The following is a 27617-nucleotide window of genomic DNA, read 5'->3' as shown; positions in this document are numbered from 1 at the left end:
CGCGCTGGTGAACACTTTCAAGGATGTATAGGTACATACAACATAAATACATACGAAACTTTAAAAGCCATCGCCGTAGCTTAAGAGCAGCGGACGACGCATTCGCAAGTCACTGATTTGGGTATCACAGGTGGTTGTTTTTTCCTAATTGTTTCTCTGATGGATACGTTGTTGTTTCACGTTGAGAAACGCAACAGATAATGACGCATTCTTTGGTGTCAGCGGCTGTTGGCTCTCTTTGTATGATTGTTTTAGCTTATGATTAGAGCTCATATGGCGCAGCCGTCGTTTTGCAGAAGTGGCCCTTAGTCAAACGAGGCCAGAACTCTTACGAATGCCACCTTTCTGGGTGCGCTCTACAGCCGTAGCCGCGTTGTGCGCATGTATTCACAGCTGCGCATAAATTAGTTGCGAGAATATAAAAGCGATGCAACGATCTTAAGAAACGGAAATTGTGGATGCACCCCTCAAACGCGCCCTTGGGGAATTGATGGTGGGCTGCTAATCAGTTTCAACTACGCGACGTGTTCTTTTTTTCCCCTCGCGCAGCCATCGAAACGTGGTTTCCACCGACGTATAAACGAGTAGTGCCTCTAGAAAAAATGCAGCTGCGGCCATCGTGTCACACAGCGATGAGGCGCACGGAAATTGCTCCATACGACATCAAATACAAAGCATAAAAAGATATGCCCTGCAATCAAAGAGAAAAGCTGCGCTCGCCGAAGCCGCACGTCACACGTTTGCGTGTTTAGGTGCAGGCGTACGTGTACTGTGCGGCGGTAGTCCAGCCATGGCGTCTTCTCGAGCCACGGATTGCTTCCTCTTGTGCTCGGTGCCTTGCCTAGCCGTGCTTCTTTTCTGCACGGCAGTCCACGGTCACGAGCATTCACACGACGAGACCGCTTCGCGCGCCCCATCTAAAGCGTTCCAATTCCGAGAGAGATGGGATGCCACCGATGTAGTGCGGGATGTGGAGTGAGTATTTTCAAATATTGGAGTATCTTTACGACTACAAGAGGGGTACATGCTCAATGCGAAAGCCGGCGAATGCGTCACGATATCGCGCTTTGGACACGCAACGCTAGGGGTGTCTTTTCTTGCATATGTCATATTAGGAATCACTTTGCCAGCTATGAAATTGACACAAAAACGTCTCAAGTGCCTTCGGTAACTTCATTTTTCATAGCAATAGCTCTACAAAGGACGTGTTCTCAGACAATGATCGTTGCTCTCACTGGTTCAGATATCTTTTTTGTACACGTGACAGTATCCACCATATGGAGAGCGATAATACCGATGGCGTGTGCGATCCACGCAATGCATAAACTATTTCAGTCGCTTGCAGCGTTCTAAAGGTTTACATTGGAAATGAAATTTAGGAACGCGCTTTAACTTGGACCCAGAGAGAGCATGGTCTGAGAAGTCTACGTCACCCTTGTAGAATGCCCTCACTTTCTTGCAAACAAAGTCGCTGTTGTTAAGAGAAGTAGCGCCAGAGAGAACATGGGCCCAGAAATAAGGGGATCAAGTTCGATTACAGCGTTTGTTAACTGGCAGACGGTACTTCAGAGACGCTGCAGATATTTACATACCGTATCGTATGGGCCCGCCAGGAAAACCGAGGCCCCTCCAAGGTACCCAACGCTGCCTAGACGCGTTGTCCAACTCGGACCCGTAAGAACTTCGTAAGCCTGTAGATAGGGCTCGCTTGGTGGCTGAACTTTGATTCAAACACCACCTTCTTAGGTGAATATTCGGAAAATATATTCTCGGCAGACAATTGCTACATCAATATGACGAACGTTTCTCGCCTCAAAAATCACTTGCGGTGAAAATACTCATTTTATAATTCCAATTTTTTTAGAAGAATTATCAAACAATAACGCAGATTTATAGCACACACACAAAAGAATTAGCAAGCGGGACTCTTGACAGTACTTAAATTAAGATATTGGTAAATTTTACGTATATGATTACAAGTGATATAATCAGTTTCTTCAGAGGTCTGTAAACGAACAAGGGCAGCGTGTCTAATGGCTTCCTACGCCATACGTTTTAGAAAAAATCAATGACAAATCCAAAGTAGCCAGCTTAAGGTCTACTTCAACTTGTGAACATTGTTTCGTAAATCTTCACGGTCCTCAGTTTCTTTGTCTAAATATTATCACTTATGTTCCGTTGACATTTTATTATTAAGGATTCTCACACAAATCCCACGTTGAGAACATAGCCATTCCTTGACGAAACTTGTGCCAAAGCCAATGGATACTGCAACATCAGGAATTGCTTTTCAAGTGTTTTTATGCACGATTAAACTAGCTGTATCGCATAATACTGACTTTTTCAGCTTTTTTTCTCGGTAACAGCACGCGCAAACAGTTCGGCGCATGGTATGTTCACTAAGGTACAGATTTACAAAATGCAAGCACCAACATTCTTTCTTCATGGCCGAACTTCGAGCATAAAAATAAATAAATAAAGTTGTTACAGTTTGAAAAGTGAAAAATTTCACATTAAACAAGCTTTGCCTAAACAGATTTAGTGATTATTATTATTATGAACACTGCTTTTAGAAAAGAACAAGGCAGGGAGGAAGGGATTCCGTTGGCTGAGATCGCCACCCGGGCTCTTTCCACTTGGGCTACTGTGGTACGACAGGGCTGCTTACCAAGTGACAGCCCTCACTATTACCCTGGCAGGCGCCTATCGCACGGTAGAAATCTGGTTTCTGCCCGCCAATTTCAACTGAAAGGGATTATGGCTCGATAGCCTTAATGGATAAATAAAGGGCGTGGTTTATAATCGGCATAAGTTACACTGTTCTGCTTTGTCTAATCCCGTGACTAAGCCGCGAACCTTTGCCTTAGTAAGCGCAAATGTTTTAATAGTCACGAATAGAAGGAAACAGCGCTACTAAGACGGGGCAGGGGAGCAGATAAACACATGCGCAGCCAAATAATTTATTGCTTCAAGCGAGGCAGCAAATAAGGAAAAACAGGACAAGTGAAAAAACAACGAAAAAAGTAATGGAAACCGACGACATCGGTATACTGCGGTACAAACTTTGCATAATAGCCTGCTAGACCAATTAATGACACGTCTTACTATCGGTGGGAGGAGGAGCATTACGAATGGCATGTACTTTTGATTCAAGTAGGGAGAACCCTTGGACATTGAAACAATGAGCAAGGAAATGCACTTCGTTCGTAGAGAAGGCACATTTCTGGTTCATTTTCATAACTGTAGCATCAATACTGCTTAAGGGAGTTTCAAGTTTGCATCATACACCGCACTATCTTTACCCCAGACGAAAATGTCGTCCAGATAACAAAGGACAACCTTTCAACCCCCGAGACATCATTTTCTGGAAAACAGCAGAGGCAGATGATAGCCCGAAACGCACTCTGCGAAAGCGAAATAGCCCTTCATGAGTGATAAATATAGTTAAATCTCCGCTCTCTTCCGCCACTTTATCCTGGTGATACGCAAAAGCAAGATCAAGTTTAGAAAAACAAGTAGCACTTGATAATTGGTGCAGCAGTTCCTCGACTTGGGGAAGGGGAAAACCACCTCCCCTCGATGTCCTTGTTCGGCTCATGGAGGTCCACTCATAGTCGAATGAACTTGTCCTTCGAGTGGTGACACCCATCAGAGGCGTTGACTCTCTCCATGACTCCGGAAGTCTCCAAACGAAGAAACTCGTCCTCCACTTCCTGGTGGCGAAGTAACAGAAGTCGACGCAACTTAGACGCCACAGGTTTCACGTCCGGTCGCCGAGTCACCTGATTCACGGAGCCTTTTACCAGACCCAACTCCGGTGTGCTCGATGACTGCAGCCATCTAATCCACTTACCTTTGCGATGCAGACAACTTTCATATCGCTCGCCAGCCAGCTGTGCCGACCCTGGCGTGCCTATCTGCGGGGGCGTCATCGGTGTGGGCCCTACCACGCACCGGAGATGAACTTGGCTTTTGCCATCAGGAAACTGTCAACTGCTCACTCCCACTGGATAGGCCTCTAGAGGATCTGCACTCCTCAAAAATCATCCAACCACGGACCACCACATCGACATCAGCAACAATGGGCCTAAAATGGCTTCATCCGCAAGCACCGCTCTGTGGGCTCGGTGACTGCTGTACGCAGTCATCTAATTCACTCACCTTTGCGATGCCGATCAGTAAGCCATATGCCCGCTTCGCTAAAACATCTGGTAACTACATGCTAGTGCGGCTTCCGAGCCCACACTGCTGTGTTGCTATTGCTGTTGAATGGGCTCATGTAATTAAGTCTGTACTAATGTTATCGGATGACGTCGAAAGTAATTATGGTCCTGATAATAACACTACTGTACTAGCTGAACTACCGAAACTAAGCGCCCGACAGACACAAGGAATTACCGAGATACACGGCCTGAAAATCCAACTAGTTACAACAGACAAAACTATCACAACCTTGAACAAACGAATGGTCGAACTAGAAACGCACTACTAAACACTTAATAACCTCAAAACAGACATGAAAAAAAAATAGAAACCTATGCAATAAACATAGCTAAAATGATTCAGAAGCTAGAAGCACCCCTAGACGACGCAGAAAACAGACCTCGCCGGAATAGCCTTATTTTCTATGGCACCCTGACCTTATTAGCACTGAAACATGGGCCGAGTCTGAGAAACTAATCATCGATATTTGTCACAATAATCAAGGGGTACAAGTGCAACCTAACGACATAGAAGGAGCTCATCGCCTCTGTAATCATTCAGTCGATCGATTTCGTCCTGTTATCGAAAAATTCTTGTTCTGTAAAACCTGGGATGCACTTCTATCTAATGGCCGAAAATTGAAAAACACAAACTACAGTGTTGGAGAAGACTTTTCCCGCCCCGTTAGTCATGCACCTAAACTTACATTTGCCAAAGCACATTCCGACTGGTATTCTTTGCGCTTTAAACCCTGCGCTCAAAACGCTATATTTTCGAAGCATCATCCGATACCGTTTGAGCATTTGCTGCGCCACCAATCACCAAAAAAACGTCGACTCACACCACCCTGCGAAGTTCTTTCGTTTTCCATAATTATTCACTAACATATGTAGCTTCCTGCCTAAGCGTGAAATTGTATCGAACATCATTTTGTCCTCCAGGAACAACAAACTCGTACTAACAGAAACTTGGTTAAACGGTTATATAACAGACGCTGAAATTGTAACTGATTTACCTGATTTCCGCGTATATCGACATGATCAAAAAGATTCCAAGGGAGGCGGTGCTCTTGTTGCAGCTCATCGAGATATTTCATGTTGTGTTGTTGAGGACGCATCATACATAGAATCACTATGGCTCATTTGTCGCGCTCCCCCCGTAACAATGTCGATTGGCGTTTGCTACACACCTCGGCGGAATAATCCTGACTTTCCACGTCATCTAAATAACAGCGTTAACAAATTACTACTTTCCACATACCCAAATTCCTGTATTCTTCCTTTGATGATTTAACTACCCAGACATTGATTGGCCGAGTATAACGAGCTCCACAATAACATTCCATGCAGAGGCAAAGAACTTTATTGATATGTGTTTAAATTTTAACCTCACACAATTATCGTCACCACCAACCCGAGTATAACAAGGATCTGCAAACATACACCTGATACTAGCCAATGGCCCCAAAAACCTATTATCCATTAATTATCTCCCAGAAATCAGTGACCACAAAGTTATACATGCTCTATTCTCATTTAAGCCTACTCAAAAACAGGTATCTGACAAAACAATACGTTTATAGGATAAGTTAACTATACCGCAATAGCTGAAGATCTTACCACCTTTTTTCCTGAATTTCACACTCACTCGATCCATGAAAACTGGTTAATCTTCAAAAACAAATTAAACAATCTCACTGATACGTTTGCCCCAAATATTGCCTTTCAAATTAACCGTAATAGACCTTGGTTTACGCGGTGCTTAAAACGGTTCGAAAAAAACGGCCTTTTCCACACCGCCAAACGCATCGACACGCCTGCCGCATGGGAAAAATACTACGAAGCCAAAACATCATACTTACATTCTGTTCGCACCGCCAAGCACTCATTCTATCACAACGATCTACCAAGCCTACTAATTAGCAACCCCAAACAATTCTGACATGTGTAAAATTCCACGCATCATCCTGATATTACACTAACAAATGGCGCGCACGATCCAGTAACTGATCAGGATTGTGCTGAGATGTTTAATATTGCACAAGTCTTCACTACCGAGCTTGACGGGCCTTCACAATTACCACCCTTTCAAATAGAATCCTTCAAGCCCGCTGTCACCTTCTTCGAAGAGGGCATTTCATCCATAATTCATAATATGAAACTTTCATCTTCAACTGGTTTGGACTTAATTAGTTAAAAAAATCTTGTTGTGAATTTTATTTGCGCAGCATATTTGTGTCTCCTTTTGTCACAGTCACTCAACTCGGGAACCACTCCAACTGATAGGAGGGTCAATCCAGTCTGCAAATCAGGTAACAGAGACTCACCCTTGATCTGCGGCCCCATCTCATTAACTAGCGTTCCATTCAAATTAATGAAACCCGTCATTGACGCACAAATTATAAGCTTCCTGGACCCATTTTTTTTCACCCTTCACAACATGCAAGAGCTCCTGCTGCGAAACCCAACTAGCCTTCTTTCTTCATGACTTACATATCGACTGTAACATACAGACAGATGCCATTTTTCTAGATTTCGCGAAAGCTTTTGGCAAGGTTCCTCACCGCCACCTGTAACTAAAACTTGCTTACCTAAACTTACATGTTAATATATTAAAATGGATTCAAGAATTCCTAACCAATCGTTGACGGTCAGTATATGTTAAGGGACACCAAATTCCCTGCCTGTTAGGACAAGCGTTCCACAAGGATCTGTCCTCGGACATCTTCTATTCTTAATATATATTAACGACTTACCCCTGCATGTTTCCTGTAGCATTCGAATGTTTGCAGATGATTGCGTCATCTATCGCACAATTATCAATCGTTATGATCAATACACACTTCAGGCACATCTTACCAGCGTAATAAATTGGTGCAGTAATTGGTTAATGTCCCTCAACCCTACTAATTGCAAAATAATGACCTTTTCTCGTCGTCAAAATTCCTATCGCTTTTATTGCGAAAGCAATACTATCACTTTTCAGCCCTTCGCGTAGTGAGGCGGTAGCTACCATTGACCTTTAGCGTGACCTTTGGCGCGCCACCAAGCACAGCTGCGCAAAACAGGGGCCCTAACTCGCGCCGTCAACTCGCGAGGCGGTAGCCCCCATCATCATCATCATCATCATCATCAGCCTGATTATACCCACTGCAGGGCGAAGGCCTCTCCCATATTTCTCTACTTAACCCGGTTCTGTGCTAGCTGCACCCACTTGACCCCTGCGAACTTCTTAATCTCATCCGCCCACCTAACTTTCTGCCCCAACCGCAGCATAGCTGCCGCTCCTTCTACGAGAGGCGCTACAGCCGGAGTGACGTCATACCATCTGCCGCAAAAACAGGGTCTCAGCTCGCGCCGTCGGCTTGCGAGGCGGTAGCTACCAGCTGCGGCTTAACTCCAGCTCCCTCAGTGAGGAAGCGCTACAGCCGGAGTGACGTCATCGCTGAGACTGTTGTGAGACCGTTTAGAACGACGTTTGGGGTGCCGGTTCGGGTACGCCCTTACACACCGAGAGTTAATCCCAACGTTGATCTACGGCCGGGCTGAGCTGCAGTTGTGCCACATGCTCCTAAAGCTAAGAATAATTATGGGCAGCCGCAGGTACCGTCGGGGGTGCAATGTTGGATACTATAGGAGGTGGCCTAGCGGCAGGTGGAACCAACGCAGTCTCCAGCGATGCTTTCATTTCTGCTGGCATAAAGAATGCCGTTGCAGCCGGTGCCGAAGCGGCAGTTGCACATTCTGCCATAACCTCACCCACAACCAAGTATATCGCTGTAGTCACGGCACTCCTTGCCTCGCTACTAGTTATACATAGAATAACCAGGTAGCACCCCGCAATAAACAATAGTTGAACCATATGCCGTGGCCAGAGTGAATCACTGCATAACCATAAGCATAACCACAAGCACCACAACCAGCTACACCACCAGCTGAACCTAGGCGTAGCCATAGCTATTGCTTTCGCAATTACCAGGCTTAACCAAGCTAAGCCACTGCCAACTTTTTTATTATTCAGTTTCTCGTGCACAGGTTGAGCTAACACAATCATACAAATACCTAGGAGTGACCGTCTCTTCCGATCTGTCATGGCGCGATCATATTAGCAACATCATTGCAGCATCAAACAAAATACTAGGTTTCTTTCAACGCCACCTCCGGCTTGCTCCACCTCAGATAAAATTGCTCGCATATAGATCGCTTGTAAGACCCAAATTAGAATACGCATCTGCCATCTGGAGCCCATATCAAGCATATCTAGTCATTGCATTGGAATCTGTTCAAAATCGTGCCGCCCGGCTCATTAATTCCTCACACTCGTATACCACCAGTGTTTCGGCGCTGAAAGCAAAATCCGGATTGTCACTACTTCCTGTTCGTCGCCGCATTGCAAGCCTTCGTATTTTTCACGTTTTCTTTATTTACCTCCGAACCAAGCACCGCAGCCGCAGAACGCATATCTCACCGCACAAGTCATCCACTTCAAGTTGCGCTCCACTTCAAGTTGTTCGCTCTATTTTCGAGCAGCTACAGAGTGGAACGGCCTTCTCTTAGCCATCGTATCGTCATCTGCTTTTCAATAACGTGTAACCGATTACCTGAAGTGTTAAATAACCATCGCTGTTTCTTTTAGTGTTTCAAGTGTATTCCCACCACTTATGTATACGCCCCCTGAAATGGGGGCCTTTAAGGAATAAAAACTGAACTGAAGAGATGACTGAATTGCAACGGTATGTTGGGCGGAAGTGCAGACGTAGGAATGATCTGTGCACAGGATAGTTTCACCGATGACGAAAGGTTTCAATGCTTTAATAGCGTCAAATCCCAGAAGTGACGAACCGCGTTCCATGACATAGAAGTTTACCGCAGCCAACTTATCTTGGAACATGACGGTTGTGGTGAAAAATCCCAAATTCTTCACCATTTGCTCCGAGTAGTTCTGGATGATTAAATGCGATTGAAGCAGGCGGGTATGTGAAAAGTACTTCTCGTACTCCCGAACATTAATGAGAGAGACTACTGCCCCGATGTCGGTCATTAAGGAGAGGGTCACATCAACGGCTTGAATGGGAAGTACCGTTGGTGACAGGGCAGTGAGGAGCGTTGGGAGGCTGCGCAGCTCACGGCCGGAACTACAGCTCCGTATTGTGGACTGGGTCTTGAAGGTCGCCGCGACTCAAATATTCCCGGTCATCTAGAGCGCCTGCCTTCCTCTCGTCTTTTCCCTTCCCCATCCTCGCCGGCTCAAATAAAGTTTTATCCATCGTTTATAGATCTCCAAAAGCGGCCGCGCTTTTCGCCTAGGCACTGAGATGGCGCTGCGGTCGAGGTTTGCTCCACGCCGACTAGGCGCCGATACGGCAGCGCTGCCGATGCAGCGGTAGCATGCGTGCACCAATTTAGTGTTTTTTTTTTCATACAATAATCTTGTTTCTCTGTGTTAGTGTCTGCAGATCATCAGCTGTACTGCACATGTTACCCTGCAGGTAAATGTGGGCGCCGGCATTGGCCATGAATTATTAATCGATTTACAAGTACCACGCGCTGCCGGACGTTTATCGAGCGCGCAGTTTTGAAAATAATCACTCAGAGGGCAGGTGGTGATTTTCACTTATCTTTTTTAGAATGTGTCAGGACTGAGGAAACATATTATAATGCGTTTTGAGCCATAATATTTTAGCCGCCGTAGCAGGGACAAGAGACACTTCTCTCCGCCGCCAAATGGCCGTGTGTCATGCAAGTGGGAGGCAACGGTACCCCGGAGAGCCAAATTGTTGTGAACAACATGAAGCGTGTGCAAAACACACTTCTGGGAAGAGGTTATATTACTAAATTCTACAAATATGCCTTCACCGAAGAAGTGGTCAAACTCTAGCGACCGGCACGGCACGGTCTCTCAGGCGTCATGCATTTCCTAGCATATGACCTGATCATCTATATTATACACCTGTCTACATCAGGAACGGCAAAAATTTAAAAATAAGTACCACCAAAGACGCAGTCAGTGACACAAAGCAAAGCGATGTGCGAAAGGTACCAAGTAAATCAGACGAGTGGAGTTTATTCAACTGACTGGGAAAAAAACTTCCGCTTTATGGTTACGCAGAGGTCGCCAGCTCTGGATGAAAATGTGCATTGATCATGGGCTGATTTTTTTTTTTCATGCAAGATTATTACTAAGAGCCAGTGCCGCAGTCAGCGAAGTCATTAGTTAGCGAGGAATATCTAGCCACAGACAACTGTTGTAGACGTTGCCCATATAGATCTGCAACCACTTCGCTAAGAGATGTAGAGGCGATTGGGCACGTTTTGGGAACTATGCAAGCTCGTTGGACTTTTAACAGCTGAAGGACTGTCTGCTAAAAACAGGACGAACTTCTTTTTAAAGATAAAAGGGGTCTAAAAGTTTTGAAAAGGATGAAGGTTCAGAAAACAAAGTGCGCTACATTAACCCGTGAAAGAAGTGCGCTTCGCAGCCGTAATTTGAAGAGGATGGTTGATTCGTGCCGTTTTAGCCAGCAGAGAACACAGAAACAAATTAACTAACTCAGGAAAGGAGCGAAGAAAGCGCCAAAAACTTTTATGAAAGTATACAAGACCTGTCAGGTTAGAATATATACCAATAACAGGAGGTGTGTCGATCCTTTATAACGCAGTCGTTTAATCGCCTCAAGCCTGGGGTTCAGATGGCATCAATTGTCAGAGGCTTCACACGTACGCCTCACAAATATTTATGGGGTGTAGCGTGTGTGCTATTGCTCAAAACAATAATGATGAGGAAAACGTTAATTTGTACGGAACGCAATGAAAAAGGAGTGAGCATAGCGAGCACGCACTCGCTTCCAAGGCAACCTACTTAGATTACGTCGGAAAATCTAAAAATAAGGGTGACACTGACGCTCCGCTATTAAGACGCTATAGCGTTTCGCACATACAGACAATGCTTGTCACATTTCATTTTTTTTTTTAATTTCTACTCGTCTTTCCATTCTGTGCAGTACACATCTTAACGCAGGTTTTATTTTTTAACTATTTCAATTATTTAATTTATCAATTGCACACTCTTAAATTTACCTAATTAGCATCATAGAGCATTAGCTTCCATTCTGAGCATCCTGACATCGTTGAACCCCCCTTTTCATACTTTTTTTAAATTCCTTTATTTCCCCGCTCAATTAGCTTCATTGATTTCGTTAACTCACTTTCGCCTACCGCACACCAATCGGTCATCAATCACTAGAATTAAAGATTATCACGGAATGATTTCTTTTACTCAGGCCCCCTATTATTTCCGAAGCGGACTACGACTACTACGCCGACGAATTTTCGACCGGAGTACTTGCATAACCTATCGCGTAACACCTAATACGACTGGCAAGACTGAAACACCGTTGAGTGTTGTAGCACGTGGTGGAACCTGTCCTTGTTTGCACGTATACGTAGTATATGTACGCAGGCATTACAACCAAATGGCAAATGCACACGCAAAAAAGGTGACTGCTCTGCCCAAAGCGATAATTATCGCAGACGCCCATTTTTTTCTAAGAAGCAATCGTCCTTACTGTCACGGCACTCAAGTCCATAAACCCATAAAGCGCAGATAATGACGCCACAGAGCGCGAGCAACGCTTCAGAACAGTTCGGGAAGCAGAGTGGAGCGCTGCGCTTCTGTAGGAGACGACGCTTTTCCCTGGTGCAACTGTCGACACTAGCGCCGTGGTGGCCGGAGCAGCGGCGGGCCGCCTACTCCCTACGGGCGCGCCGAGGAGATGCGGAACTGAAAAGGATCGATAAACGTTGGTTTTACCACCACCACCACCATTGCCACCGACAGTGAGGACAGTTAATCGATTGGTACTTTCTTAAGTTTCCAGTTCTTCCCGGTGTAGCTTCTGATTAACGGCACAGCTGAAAATTTTCCACGTGATTGGCAGTATTTGTGGACAACCTGGAAAATTCAGCCGACGAGCCACAGCGAAAACAGTTGCCGGGGCTTCCTCGTTCTCGGCCATGGATACCCATGCAGATGTAGCTCTCGCGTAACTCCAGCTTTAACGATAAGCTAAATCACACCTAATTTTTTCCCTTCGTGTTAAGCGGCCGGGGCTCCGCGGGTGGTGAACGCGCGCGCACCTTGTATGCTTGCTCTGACCACGCCCGAAAAGAGTCCGGCGCTCGCCTGTGCGGCGCCGACGCTGGGGGCCGTTTCTCCGTCACCGCCGGCCAGTGCCGGTGGCGGCGAGCTTTGAGCCATCGACGAGGATGCCTCGATGACCCTACGTCGATGGCTCAACGCGCGCCGCCACCGGCACTGGCCGGCACTGGCCGGCGGTGACGGAGGCTGTTTTCCAAAATAAAGTTGTTAGTGAGCGCATATGTGTGTGTCCTCCTCTTCCTGGTCCGCGTCTGCGATAGCGTTCTTTCTCTGACAATGAATAACCAACTCGCCCAGCAACATACCCTGTTCGGTGAGGGAGAAATGTACCAAACCATGCGCGCATCGAGGCACCACACCGACGTGAGACCTATGTCGTCGAGATGTGCTCCGCGCACCCTTCATCCTCTCTCGTCATGTGTTGCGCGCAGAGGTTAGCCGTTCGGCCTGCGAGCGCATTTAGCTCCACCGCGAACGCGTACTTTTTCATCGTACGCGGTGCCACGGTCCCGCTCTCGGGTGTTGTGGCGCTATGGCCTGTGGGTTTGTACTCAGGTCTGGGGGATCAGTGCAGCGTTTGTGATACAGCGTTCTGTGCATTAAACATTTGTGTTCATAACTTGTGATCTTGCTTCCTTCCGAGCGGAAACGCAGGCGCGCAGTGCATGCTGACTGTGCCCTTGGCTTGCTCTGGCCCAAACCCTAGGTATGTGGGTGAGGTGGCCGCGTATACCATCAAACAGCAGCACGCCTTTAAAAAGTAGTCCCAGAAGCTTCCGCTTCAACATGCGGAGCCCTCCACTACGGCGTCTCGCAATGTTTGAGTCCGTTTTTGCAAGTTAAACCCCCCACACCAAACCAGTTAATTATCTTAGTAGGAAATCAGGGTCAGTTAATAACAGATCAGAAGAGACTAAAAATGAAGGCAATGTGAAGAAGCTATAAAATGGCAAAGGTTCAACACTAACTGGAAGCAAACTTTGATGCCGCCGAAGCCCTTATCTTAAACAATATTACTTTCAGGGAAAGTAAGAGTAAGCGAATAATATATATATTTAGTCAGATATGTTCAGTTTGCACACACACACACACACAAAAAAAAATATTGTGTCATTTTATTTAGTATTACGCCCTACTCTACCATTTTGCTTCTGATCTACACTGATGTACTGGTGCACGGCTATTGTCCTGTAACGCAGGCATATCAAGGAAGACCTGGCCGCTCTTGTGGATCTAAAGAAAGCTGGGGAATTGACGGAGGAAGAAATCACCTTTTATTTCTTTCGGTAAACCAGCTTCTCACACATGGCGCTTGCCGTGGTGACCACGGCTTGCCACTGGTTTTGCAACGTTCACGTCCAGCTCGCCCTTCAGAGAGCGCAATAGATAAGGCAGTGGCTTCTTGATATTGTCTCTGCGGCCGAGATTAATTATTTGTGAGCCGTAACGTTTTTGTTTTCTCACAGCTGCCTCCTTACAACTCCTATAACCTCGGCAGCGGTGCTATGCAAAAAATTTGCAGCTTGAAAACATATGCACTGGACGGACATGGTTCCCTTGGTCCATTTTAAGTGCTAAATAAAACATCTCATAAATGGTCATTGCGATGTTCTAGCATGCTCAAACAGGAATACATACTGAAATAAGCAACTTAAAGTAACTGGTGAAAAATAAAATGTGGTCGATGAGGGGGGGCACCGAACACCTGATCCCCTATAGACTAGTTGGGCACTACGCCATTGGGGCACATCCGGACCAAGGGGACCTCGTAAAAATATGTTGCCGCCCTTCCTGTGTAAAATGTAGTGTGCCCCGAATTAATGTCACTAATTGCTGCCACGATTCGTCACATGCTTGTTGGGGAGTATAGTTTGTGCGCCTGTAACAAGAGGAAACATTGTCGCGTCATGCTCATGTGCTGGCCATTAAAAATGAATTTACATGAATCAGTGGTTCTTTTGACGATAAATATCGTCGTTAATTTGCTTAACATAAATATTACGACGACTATTGTTTAACCTCCTCATTTAAGCCAGAAAACCGTAAGCACCACTTTTTGTAAAGTGTGTCAAACTCAAAATACTCTCGGCATCATCGTCCAGCCAAACTTTAGTGATTTCTTCTCAAGTATCTCTCGTGTTCTACGGTACTACGACGTTGCCTGTTCTTCACTGCATAGCGGGAAGTGGAAACAATGCGCTTACTGCTTTATTATTTAATACATTTCGTATGAAATACTCGTAAACTTACATAAGCGCAACAGAGACGACACAACAGGCAAGAAAGAGTGCGCTACTTGTCACTGAGTTATTTAGATCAAGGAGGACGGCTTAAATACTGCACGATGAACACAAATCACGTGCACAGGTAACTCCTTACATGTCAACAAATGCAATCTCTTGACTTGCAAGCTGAGTTACCTGTGCCTTTCTGATTCTTGCACGTGCTTTGGTTCATCGTGCAGTATTTAAGCCGTCCTCCTTGATCCAAATAACTCAGTGACAAGTAGCGCACTCTTTCTTGCCTGTTGTGTCGTCTCTGTTGCGCTTATATAAGTTTACGGGCACGAACCAACTAGCCCCGAAACCGCGTGAAATACACCCAGCACTGTTCTGCGTTTCTGGACCGGGAGCAATACGCAAACTAGCGATCCTTTAAAAGAATACATCTCAACTAGCAGTGAGAATAATCACTTCTGAGGGCGCCATTATACTCGGTTCGTTATGAAACCCTGAAGGAGAGGAAAGGATGGCCTGGTACGGGCTGCTGGGGGCGTCACGCGATTACTTCAGCCATTCTGGATGCATAGTGTCACGATTCCCGCATGACGATATAGTCGCGTATAGTTAGTGTTACCTAACTTTATACATAGAAAACACATTGCATTCATTCATGTTTTATGAGTTCATTATCGTTTTCAAACACGGCAGTGGGCAGGCGACTCTCGGTGCATTGGTACTTTGCGCGAGCGGCCTGCATTAATTCGCTCTCGTGCTTCCTCACAGTGGAGGCTCATAGTTCCCGCTGTGTCATGGCTGTTTTCAGTAGACATGGGCTCACCGATGAATTGTAAGCGCCAGCAAAGCCCATTTCCTGGAATGAAAGCACCAAATGTGAAGTATGGCGCCGTATAATGCAACTGTTGGGGTCCTTTGCAGCATGCACGACTTCGACGACAACAAGATGCTGGATGGCATCGAGATGATGGCTGCCATGCGGCACACAATTGAGCACGGCTTCGCCCCTAACGTGCAAGAGCAAAGCGTCGACGGCCTCATCAGTGAGTGCAGTCATCCGTCGAACAAGCTTTCCTGGTGTCAACTAGTAAAAATGGCCATTCAGGATACAGCACTTTAAAGCCGGTAATTTTGGGCTGAACTGATCACTGTCACATAGTGCGGGCCTGTACCTGATCGCACGCCCACATCTGCTGCAGCAGATATTAAGGTGCTGATCCTGAAGTGAGGCATTCTGTCAGCAGACTTCACATATGAATCTAGAGCGTTGACAATATACAGCTGAAAGGAAACGAAAATGTTATAATTACTGAGTGCGCTTAAAGTATGTTACGTGTTGCTAATGGGAATGCATTGAAGTCCCATTGTATCTTAAATGCAGCTTCTTCTCAAACACTATTTATCTCTAATGACTTTTATTATTAATGACCTTTATCTCAAATGTCCGAGGAAGAGGGGGAGGGGGGCTTTTTTCCGCTTTTCCACCTCCCAGTCGTGGGAAATGGTAGCTGGTTTATGCTGAACTAAATTGCCATTCACTTCATTTAATCGATGCAAGTGATTTGGCAGGTGTTTTGATGAACATCTGAGAGGAACGACGCGTTTCTATCCCACTGAGGTTTAATAAGAAAAGGCTAGCTTTTTACACCCTGCGTAACATAATGTAGATTGTGTGTATTTATCAATATCGGTACCTGCGGAATATTATTCGATGTGATTGATGAGGGATAGCCGAACGGTGTACGGGGGACCGGAATATCATTGTTGTAGAAGTGCATTCTGTCGTCTTTTGAATGTGTTGATGAACGAGACAAAATCCTTAGCGTTTTAGCACCCGCAAGGCTATTCTTCATTATTGGCACTGCGAGGCACCACGGAAGCAAATAAAGTTTCTTCACGTTGGCAAATCCTACTACACCTAAATGGCGTCCCTGGGTGCAGCATACTTAAAGTTAATCGATGTCCTTAATGCTCACATTTCCCAATGGGTTGTAAAGTCAGTTCAGACCGACAGGAAAGAAAAAGGGCACCGTTCCCCAAATGAATGCATAGCCAAGCAACGACACGACGCTTCAATTAGCATGGCTTGATGTCTGTGCGCTATTTGTGAATGTTGATATTTCAAAGCATTCGTTTAGTTTTATTCCGCTTTTTCATTTCGAGACGTAACCTGTGGCAACGCATCGCTTATACGTTTCTTGCTGGGGTGCAGGCATACATAACACAAAGCTCGATCTGACTGCCAAAAAGCTGCAGTAAAACTTAGTTGGTTAGAAATTGTAGTAAAAGCTTATCAGGGGCCGACGAAAATAATAGCCCATATATCTGCTGCCTACTTGCTCCAAATGGTGACACATATATGGTGAAGTATAGCTATTTCTTTTTATGACAACTTATTTTATTTTATTATTTATTATTACTTTACTTTTATTAAGAATGCTATGCAAGCAAGTGTAATTACTAGAGGCCGGAAATGTGAGCACTAAATAACCTCAAAATAGGCAAGTTTTTGGACTGCAAAATATTGGAAAAGGCGCTATAAAGTCAAAAGAGGCGCTTTGAATAATACTGATTATTTATTACCAATGCATCTTGATTAATATGTACTTTCTCTCCATAACTTCATACGTCATCAAATGTATCTCGAGCGGGCGAAAGAGCATTTAACGGGTTTTTGGAGCTGAATTGAGATATGTGTAAAAGGTTTGCTTAGTCCATATTTTGGCTGTGGGTGACATCACATACAGATGGAACCTATAACATGCTTATAAATTCTCAAAACTTAGTGTTCCAATCCCTTTAAAAATCAACATGATAAAATTTGAATGCATACAAATCTAACTGGAAGAAAAAATGTCTGAAACTCAACATGAACAGATTAGAACAATCTATGAAGAAGCGAGCACAAAAAACACATCGCCAGTGCTAGAGCGCCTTGGTATGTCAATGATGTAATTAAAAACGCAATGAACTTTAATCTGTCTACCACACATTATAAAAAATGAACGAACTGGCAATTCACGCGCGTGTATTATATTCACTAGAACGAACTGAGAACACACAAAAAACTGCATTTTTTTTGTCAGATGGCCGAGTGCACTAACGAGAAATGCGGTAAATCTTAAATTACCAAGATTTCATAAAGGAAAAAGGAAAAAAGGAGCCGTTGATATTAAAGGACTAGAGTATAACTTAAAATGCAGAAATGTCCGATGCTTATTTACGAATGGCTTATTTAGAGATATATGTGGCAAACTTTGAACTCCATATAAACATTTGCACGAGAAAAATAAAAGCACGAGCAAGAGTAAGCATATATAGAAATACATGATGAACATACAACAATGTTGCTGCAAATATGGTTCCGTGTTTGATATAAGGAAAAATGAGATAAACCTCAAGCTGTACAAAATAACTCACAGGAATATAAAAAGCACATTCGAATGTAAATGTAGAAAGACTAGACTGGTACCAGGAAGGAGAAAACGCGGAGACGTGGTCGGAACTTACTGCCACATGATTGATTGCACAGAAAAATTCAGATATAGATATAACTCCGCATAGGATTTTGCCAGAAAAAAAAAACAATTCACAAGTGAAATATATATAAGACGAAAAAAAAAAAGAACGCGCTAAGGAAAGGGATGCACGGAAACAAACACAGAACTTGCACTACTACGAATTGCTGCTCCTCTCATTTCCGGCGCCGCTCATCAAAGTAGACATTTTAAACTATATGTTGAAACGAATGAACACAGCTTCTGTAATCTATGTCCCGTGGGCCTATGCCTGCACTAGATGTGCAGATAGACTAAATTTGACCACTTCTTCTGACACGAGGCTGCAACACACATGGCCGCAATATTCTAGAACCAACACAGGTGTCACTTGTCTTTTTATAACCTTCTAAAAGCGGCGCGACATTTGCACGAGCAGCACTCTGCTCGAAAAAACACTGCTGTTTTAATGCAGCTACATTTCTTGATTAATACAAAAAATTGATATTTTCCAAAATGTTCCAATATTACAGGAAAAAACTTTTTTTTTTCCAACCATCAAAATTTTGGGAAATTTCACATCCTTACTCTCGATGCCTTTTCCTTCGGCATAACAATGCGAAATCAAATGGACAGCGCTGACGAAACGAAGGTTGTGAGCCCGCTCTAATTAGTGTCACGGGCTCTGGAAGCAGCAGGCAAAAAAGGGGACATTCCCTGCTGAGGAGTAGGCGAACAGTGAGCGCGCGAGGGTGCGAGTCGCGGCCCTCGGCTGCACGGAGCCGGTTCGGGGGCCCGGGTACACTCAAGCAGATAATTTCTTTGGTTGGACCATTTCAAGAAAAATGTTTGGCGAGAGCCGCAGACCCGCGCCATTTGCGCGTGCATAGGCGCGCGCATTTCACCATACAGGTGTCTCAAAATTGAAAAACGGCACCGAAATGCCGGATTTCAGCCTTTATCGAGAACGAGTGCAGTTAAATAGGTCGTATTTCCTAACAGATGACAAAAAAGCTGGTAAGTGCAAAAACCCCCATTTAGGCATGCATGTTTAAGGAAATGCCTAAGTATACTGGATAATGACAGCCTCCGGAAAGCACGCAGACCTTAGCATATTAACTTGCCGATTGAAAGTTTCTGATATGTGTACGCATCACTTGAAAATGACATATCCTAGACAAGATACAGCTATGCCACATTTGAGTATTTTCGAATGCCCAAAACGATATATATTTATTATACCTCAAAAGCCCTGGATATGAGACATTACACGAGGGATGGGCACGACAGTAGAGGATGGTGGATTCGGTTTCTTTTTTTTCTTGAATTGGATGGGGTTGGCAGCGTGCCCAACATTCGTTCCAGTACTTATTTGGCAAAAAATGATCTGCGAAGAGCCAGCAGGGGTTCAGGTCTTGCGGTGATCGGGTATGGTGGCATAATCGAAACGCTTTCCGTTGTGACTCAAGATTAGCCAAACATTCTGGCGATTCTAAATTAGACACACTACAATAATATGAGTAGTAGGATTAAATGAAGCGTACAGCGCGATTTTCAATTTTTTCAAAAACTAGAAAAAAGTTTGACAGATGCGGGTCCCATACGTCTGAAGAGAATTGTAACTCAGTTGAGACAAACGTTAGGTATGCTAATAAATTAATAGAAGGGGTAGCAAAATGAAGGTCATAAAAAGCCTAGGGTAGGGTTCGCGTCATTAGCGATGTTCGTTATATGTGATGATCGTGTTAGGGTATGAGTAACATTAACGCTCATATACTTACAGATTAAGAAGGAAGACACAACGGTATCAAAAAGAATATATTGATGAGGAAGGTAGGCATATGCTTGCGATGAAAAGTAATGAAACCTGTTTTCGTAATATAAAGTGACATTAACCACTCTTTGCACCAGGCAGGTCACGATTTTCTTTAATATCATTTTGAATGATGAGGGTGTCAGTGCTGTTAGAGATCTGGCGGTGAATTACACAATCATCAGCAAATAAACGAATGCTAGAGGTAATGTTAGACGACATGTCATTGAAGTAAATTAAGAAAAGCAAAGGTCCGAGCACTGTGCCTTGGGGAACACCAGAGTTTACCGGGGAACAGGGGGACGAGCGGTTGTTAGCGCTGACGAATTGTCTTTTAGTCAAAATGTTTCGGAGCCATTTCGTCACTAAATGATGAAGGTTTAAGCACGACAGCTTTAGTAGTAATCGTTTGTGCAGTACTTTATCGAATGCTTTTTCAAAGTCCAGTAAGCTTGCGTCGACAGGAGTGTTTTGGTCAAAGTTGGAGCTGAGGTCCTTAATAAAAAGAGCTAGTTGGGTATCGCATTATAGTCCTTTCAATAAGTCATGCTGTTTAGAGTGGAAAAAAACTATCAGTAGGAGAAATTAGACTGTGTGTGAGTAAATAAAATGCTCCACTAATTTCGAGCAGATGCTTGCTAGGGAAATAGGGCGATAGCGTATATACGAAGAATAACCTTTCTTGGGGGCTGGGACGATCTTACCGATTTTGAAGTCTTGTGGAACCACACCTGATGATAAGGACTGTTGAAACAGATTGCACAGAAGGATTCTAACAATGTTCTTAGTATAGTTCATGCCATTAATACCGGATGAAGATAAAACTTTCAGTGGCTCAATTAATTTCATATTACCATTAGTATCGAACAAAATGCCCAGCATAGCTTTGGGTTCATATTACCATTAGTATCGAACAAAATGCCCAGCATAGCTTTGGGGTCGAATGCAGGGAAGTTTGGTAGTACAGCGTCGGATTCATTAGTAAAAACAGAGCAGAAAAAGGCAATAAATTACCACTAATTTCACAATCAGGAATGCGGTTGTTCTGTTCATCGAGTATTGTCGATGAGCACTGGATAGTTAAGCATAGGGTTTTCATTCCGCGTTAGAAATGACCAAAAATCATTACCTTGTTTTAAAACCACCTGAGCATTGCACCTAATATTTGCTAGGGTCTCAGAGGTAAATTTTAAACTATGTTCGCTGTGACGAAAAATATTTATAATATCCTATACTTGGCTCTTATATTCACAGTTTCTCAATATAACCTTCCACAGACATCGAAATGACTATTTGCAGCCTTGACATTGTATGAAAGAACGTTTTGTTGGTGACGATCGTAAAGTCGAAACATTTGCGCACTCATTGATAAAGGAAGGCACTAAGACGTTTATGAAGTGCGCCGTGTATGAAATCTCGTGTGGCCGCTCTTGTGTTGGACAAACTGGGCGCTGTGGTAATGAGAGAATCAGGGAGCACGAGTTGAAAAAAATAAAGAAGGACCAAATTTACATAAACATATAAGGTCTTGCGAGTTTTCTGGTGCGCGGATTCTGTCAAGAAATAAAGACACAAAAGCTAGGCAGTTAATTGAGGCATTTTTCATCAATAAGAAAGCAAGCTTGCGTGCCAGTGTTTAAATTTCTGTACTACTTCCGCGGTATCATATCAACCTTGAATCACGATGATGTACTACTATATATTTGCGTGGTTTTCTTAGTGGCGCTCCGTCCCGTTACCTTTGTTGTGTCCGTGTATGTTTTCGCGCCTTGAAGTTACGATGAATTGACATCGTGTTATGTTACTTAGTTCCGAAGCCGCTTTGGAGCCAATGCACGACCCTGCTCTTTGAACATACACACCCTATTCAACGAAAGTGGATTGAAAATCCTTTTTAAGCGAATTGTTTATTGATATTAGATTTTATAGATTTGTGAGCCCACTGCAGATGGCTAGCACACTACATATCCCCTCAAAGGTGGAGCCTAAGTATCCTTCAATTTTCGCAAAGTACGTTCGTGAACATTTGAGAACATTTTGATAACGGTGGAGTCACGTTATGAATCGTAACTCCATTTCGCTTCAGATGTTTGTCCAACTTACAGACAATGATAACATTGCCATAGAAAACCAAAGGAGTACATATTTTAAAATTAATAGCAAAAAAAAAAGAAGCATGCCGAGGAAAAGTGTGCGGAGACCTTGAATTTTATTGGGAGTGTATAAAATACGTTTAAACAATAGTATCAAAAACATTTTTCCCCAAACCGTTGAATATTTAGGGCATATCAGGTAATTATTCAAAGGCCCAAAGCCATTATTTCTCACAGGTCCACCATTAACCGGTTTTATGGCATCAGCCCATTCAGAAAAATATACATAGGTTACGCTTTTTGCCTGACGTGATGCGAGATGCACTTTCTAAGAGACAACTTTTTTTTTTCTTTTTTCCATTGTCAAAGGTCGGCTGTGTACAATATTTCTATCCCTTCTCAAACACCTTCTGGATTCTGTTTGGTCGTCGCTGGTCACTCAGAGCTCAGAACTGCAAGTTTTCCATCGGGACTGGCGGCTTCTTTTAATGTATCCGAGTATGTTAAGAGCGTTTCTTTGCGTTCGTCATTCCAATAAACCTTCAGTTGTTAGTGAGCGCCGGTCCTGTCCTGTTTCCTGTCCCTTGTCGCTTCGCTTCTTGTTTCTTTTAAAAGGTCTAAGCTAGTTCGTTCATCTTTTCGCTCATTGTACCTACATTTCTTACTGACAACCGCCACACTGTGGCGCTTTGCCATACCTGTGTGGTGCACGACATTTACTGTGGACGTGTCTAGCTACGGCAGCTGTTAGATAGCGCTTCACGGAGAAGGTGGGGCTGTGGTGTGACCTTACGACTACCCCAAGTGGCAATGAATAATCGTTTCATCGGGAACTTGCGGTATCTACGCTACTTTTTTAAGTCTCACTCGCGACTTCCTGCCCTTTCCCGCCGCTTCTTTTTCTCTGTGCGTAAAAGTAAACATCTCGAGGAAAAACAAAAACGCAGTTTCTGTCTTCTCTCCAGTCCCTTGCCGCTGCATTGCTTGTTTCCTTGAAAAAAGCCTAAGTTAGTTGGTTTGACTTGTCTGATTTTCATGTCGTTCAATTGTGCTACCCTTACATTTTATAAAGCTTGTTATGACGTCAAGAGTGCCCAACTCACACTCTGGAGCATTCCTCTGGCTTCCCGTGTTCTCCAGCTTTGAGCCACGAGTAGCAGGTTGTGGCTTACTCGAGGGATGATCGAGCAGAAGAAATGCCTCGCACTTCTTGCGGGAGGACACAACCCGTTCAGCGACAGCAAAATGAGGTGAAAATTCTAGAACTGTAGCAGTACGGATGTCCTTTTCCAAAAGTATCTCATATTGGACTTCTATGTAGCTTTTGGACCCATTTGAGCAGAGTTTGATATTCGAAGTGCTGGCTTCAGGTATTTCAAACATGACCCTCTAATGCCACTTTAAGTGGTGTTATAATAGAAATGGCGAAATTGTTTTATTTATTTATTTATTTATTTATTTATACTTTAAATGCTGCTGTGTAGGGGTTTTACAGGAGGGGTGGGCGGCTTCACAAAAGGAGGTGTTTGACAACGGTCTTGAAATTGATCGAACTGGAGTGGTGCTCAACTTCTTCAAGGAGATTATTCCAGCTCCTTCGCTGTAAGTGAAATAAGAACGAATGAAGATGCGATGATGTGTGCGCATACGATGATGTGCGCGGTGCACAGTATACCGACTTGGAATGACCGATACGGGATGAGTGATGGTGGTAAGGTGATAGGACGTTGTTAGCAATAGGAACGTGATAAAACTTGTGATAAGGAATGAGAGGAAGGTTCTTATTAGATTTTATGGCTGTTACACTGGTATAGGAAGAATAATCATGAAATATAAATTGGGCTGTACGGTTTTAGATTGAATCGAGGGGGTTAGAAAGGTCAGTCTGGTCAGGGTCCCGAATCGAGCATTCGTATTCCAGTTTCGGCCTGATAAGAGATTTGTAAGTCATGGCTTTTACTGAAAGGGGGGCAGATTTCAAATTTCGCTGGAGAAAGCCCAGGGTACGGTTGGCTTTGTTTGCTATTTTCGTTATGTGGGAGGACCATTTATAATATAACACAGGAGATATTACAGAGTTATCAAAAGAATACACAGGTGATACATAAGAATGGCGGCGATGGAAATAATGTTAAGTTTTGTTAACATTTAAGGATATTAACCACGTTTTACACCACTTTTCAACTGCTTGGAATTCGCGTTGTAGAATGAGAACATCTGAATTATTGTTAATGGATCGGTAAATAACACAAACATCTGCAAATAGACTTATGTCAGAAGATATATCATTAGAGAGGTCATTGACGTAAATTAAGAAGAGAAGGGAACACAGAACGGAACCTTAGGGTACACCAGAAATCACAGGAGACAATAGGGAGGAGTAGTTATTTTGAAAAACAAACTGATGGCGACCGGTCAAAAAACCATGTAACCAATTAAAGACTATGGGGTTAAGGCTTAGCCATGAAAGCTTCAAGAAAAGTTGGTTATGGGGAACTTTATCAAAGGCTTTCTCGAAGTCTAAAATAAATGTACAGGCACGTCAAGGTCCAGTTGAGAGCTGACGTCGTTAGTGAAAAGTGTGAGTTGGGTATCACACGGTAAGTTCTTAACAAACCAATGCTGATCAGGATGAAAGAATTTGTTAGAAATAAAAAACCGCATTATTTTCGAAAAGGTGACATGCTTCATTAGCTTAGAATATACGCTTCTAAGAGAAATCGGGTGGTAGTCAAGGCAACATGTCGCAGATCTTTTTGGGGGGGACTGGAGTGATCTTACCTATTTTACAATATAAAGGCGCCACTCCAGACGGCAATGACTGTTGAAAGGTGTGTGACAAAAGGACACTGCTAATTTATTTACTATTTTTAAGTACTTTTGCATTGATGTCCTCAATTCCAGCAGACGTTGCCAGTTTCAAGGCTTCAATCAATTTGCAAATGCCACGAGGTTCGAACGTTATAGCAGGCATCACAGGATAATGAAAGCTGGGAAACAGGGAAGGTTGTCATCCGGTTCTTCGGTAAAAACTGAACAAAATGCTGAATTAAGTGCCGCAGCAACTTCGGTGTCAGGGAGTGGGGCGTCGTTATTGTCAAGTATCGTTATCGATTTCTTGGGGCATGGATTATTAACCTTTCAAAATTGACGGGGGTTATTACGCAGCATATTAGGAAGTGAGGTTGAATAGAATATCTTAGTTTTGGCAGCTTGGAACATTCTGTCTATGCACCGGTACTTTTCCCAGGCATGTGAAAGGTTAGTTTGTTTCGCAATGCGATTGAGCCGTTTTTTCTTATTGTTGAGTCGCTTTAGTGTGTTATTGAACCAGGGCGATAATAATGGGGATATGGTAATACTGGGGATATGGTAATATGGATATGGAGTTACGGTAATAATGGGGATATGGGCTTTTATTAGTTGCTGCGTTTCAGACTTAAAACTCAGCCAGTTATCTTCAACTGAACGAGAAAAAAACATATCAAGAAAGGAGACACTAAACTGTGTTAAGTGTTCATTGAACGCGGCATAATCACCTCTGTCGTAGAGAGTTACTTTCTTTTTTACTTTTCTCGGATATGTAATTTGTGATTGATACGTAGCGTGAATCACGACATGATCACTAAGCCCGGGTAATAAAGTTAATGCAGAAAGATTATCAGGATGTGTCGTGAGCACGAGATACTTGAGGACCGATTATCCTGCCTTGTAGGCATGGAGATTAGCTGCGATAAGCCAAACTTAAGACACGTGCTATGGAATGCGCTTTCAGCGTTATTCTTCGACAGTGTTACTGCCATATCAGACCATGCTATCGCTGGAAAGTTAAAATCACCGAATAGAAGGATTGGTGTGTTGGGAAAAGAATGTTTCAAGGTAGTACAAAGAGCATCGTGGAAACATGTGGTAGAACTTGAATCGGCGTCGGTGAAGTGTGTGGGGGGGGGGGTGGAGAGGTAACATGCTCCTAGAATTAAAGACGGGTGGGACATTTTAGTACCAACGAAAAGTATTTCTAACAGAGAAGATGCATCCATTTTAAAGTAATGAAGGCCACGGCTGGTTGCTGTTAACACCCCTCCACCTCGTCTTTCCTCACGATCGCAACGAAATATGTTGAAGTTGGTTAAAGCAATCTAAAGTTCTGGAGTTGGGATGGACTGATTTAACCAAGTTTCAGTTAAAATGACAACATTGCTGTCGGGGGCGAAAACAAGGTTAGAAAGTGAGTCAACCTCCGATAATATGCTTCTAATGCTCGTGCACAAAATTGAAACAGGACATTTTTGCGGCTTCCCCTTCGGCTACAGTTAGTGGCGCTTTAAGTTTAGGTTGTAGCTAACGAAGAATGCTCGATGACTTGCTCAGTAGCATGATCACAAACGCACGTAGTGTTATTCATTATTAACCTATTGTATCAGAGTTTGTGATGCTTGTCGAGGATTTTTGTACATGAAGCAAGTTTTTGGCGGGCGAGCCGAGTGTTTTTGAAAAGTAAGATGAAATACTAAGTCCTGTATATTTCATTTTACTCGCATTTGACAAAACACGCTCTTAAACTTTACAATGTGCAAATTTTACGATAATTGGCCTTGATTTGCGAGTGCTATATGAGCCAATTCCGTGTGCGCGTTCAATGTTAACTGGCTCCATTTCAGGGTTAAGCTTCGTTTTACAGAGTTCAATCAGCAAACCGTCGGCATAATTTCAAGTTTCGTCAGGGTTATCAGCTATCGTCCTCGTACGCATTCATTTGGGATGACAGTTGAGACAGAATGCTCATGTGCGTCTATTTCAACGGCAGCTAATTTTTCCTTTACTCCTCCTTGAACTTAGGAGCAATCCTTTGCAATGTGTAATAGCCGGTTTCGGATTTCGTCATTATCTGACAACTTTGTGTGAATTGCTTTGATTTTGTTCAGTAGAAATAACAGACCTGTCTTAATTTCGTCGAGTGCAGACATTATGTCATTCGATGCAGAACGAAGAATATAGGCCCAGAATTCAGTTTTTCATCACCCGAAAAAACTAACAACGAGAAAAGGACTTGAGCGCAAGGGATAAACAACAGCGTGGCTTGGAAACACCGACAGGGTACGGGAGGCGTATAATGAAATGCAGTTCGTTACGGCAATTGTGGGAACAAGCCGGACGTCGTCACGCCGTGTTCACTTCATTTTTGACAGAATGGGCCCTTGTTAGATAGTTATCATGTTCAAGGTACAGGTACATGTTTTCAACTATTGTGGCATTTTGTTGTATTAGTTGAGTGCGCTGCAGCAAAGCGCAGAGCGTCATGAAACTCATTGGATATGGCGCATAGACGGTACTGTGATAGGACACAATTTCGTGTATGCAACTGCACTCAAAAAGATATTTCAGCTGTCTGTGAGATTCTTCTCCATCCTCCTCGCCTTCTGTTCCAGGCCTCGTCGACGGAGCCATGATGCTCGACACGAACTTTGATGGCTTCATTTCGTACCCAGAGCTGCGAGTAACATTGCGCAGAAGCTAGTGCAAACTCTCATTGGACGCTTGTGCTACATATTCCAATGAAGCTGTATACGGCGCATGTTTGGGCGTCCATGCTTAGCAAAATAAAATCTTTTTATGC

The 27617-nt window shown here is 43.7% G+C and overlaps 1 protein-coding gene and 1 pseudogene across 2 annotated transcripts; both read left to right on the top strand.

The window, feature by feature from the left end:
• Positions 1 to 741: 741 nt before the first annotated feature.
• LOC146207136 (longistatin-like) lies at positions 742 to 27617 on the top strand. Of its 2 annotated transcripts, none has more exons than XM_084602771.1 (4): positions 742 to 975; positions 13560 to 13646; positions 15519 to 15640; positions 27430 to 27617. In XM_084602771.1, exons 1-4 carry the CDS (start codon positions 791 to 793, stop codon positions 27516 to 27518), a joined length of 483 nt encoding a protein of 160 aa, XP_084458897.1. In that variant the 5' UTR covers positions 742 to 790; the 3' UTR covers positions 27519 to 27617. The 2 variants fall into 2 exon arrangements, with proteins under 2 accessions (XP_084458897.1, XP_084458950.1); XM_084602824.1 differs by lacking the exon at positions 27430 to 27617 and adding an exon at positions 23141 to 23236.
• LOC146207137 (uncharacterized) lies at positions 3849 to 5002 on the top strand (annotated as a pseudogene).

This window comes from Amblyomma maculatum, chromosome 1 (assembly GCF_055883805.1).
Source record: "Amblyomma maculatum isolate TAMU_Amacu chromosome 1, ASM5588380v1, whole genome shotgun sequence".
Lineage (NCBI taxonomy): Eukaryota > Metazoa > Arthropoda > Arachnida > Ixodida > Ixodidae > Amblyomma > Amblyomma maculatum.
Note: the sequence above shows the minus strand (reverse complement) of the source record. Positions and strands in the feature narration are given on the sequence as shown.

Excerpts from the sequence above, each read along its gene's own strand:
- LOC146207136 (XM_084602771.1), top strand. The coding sequence starts at position 791 with ATGGCGTCTTCTCGAGCCACGGATTGCTTCCTCTTGTGCTCGGTGCCT. Across the intron at positions 13,647-15,518 it reads ATCACCTTTTATTTCTTTCG|CATGCACGACTTCGACGACA; the intron begins GTAAACCAGCTT and ends GGTCCTTTGCAG. Across the intron at positions 15,641-27,429 it reads AAGCGTCGACGGCCTCATCA|GCCTCGTCGACGGAGCCATG; the intron begins GTGAGTGCAGTC and ends CTTCTGTTCCAG.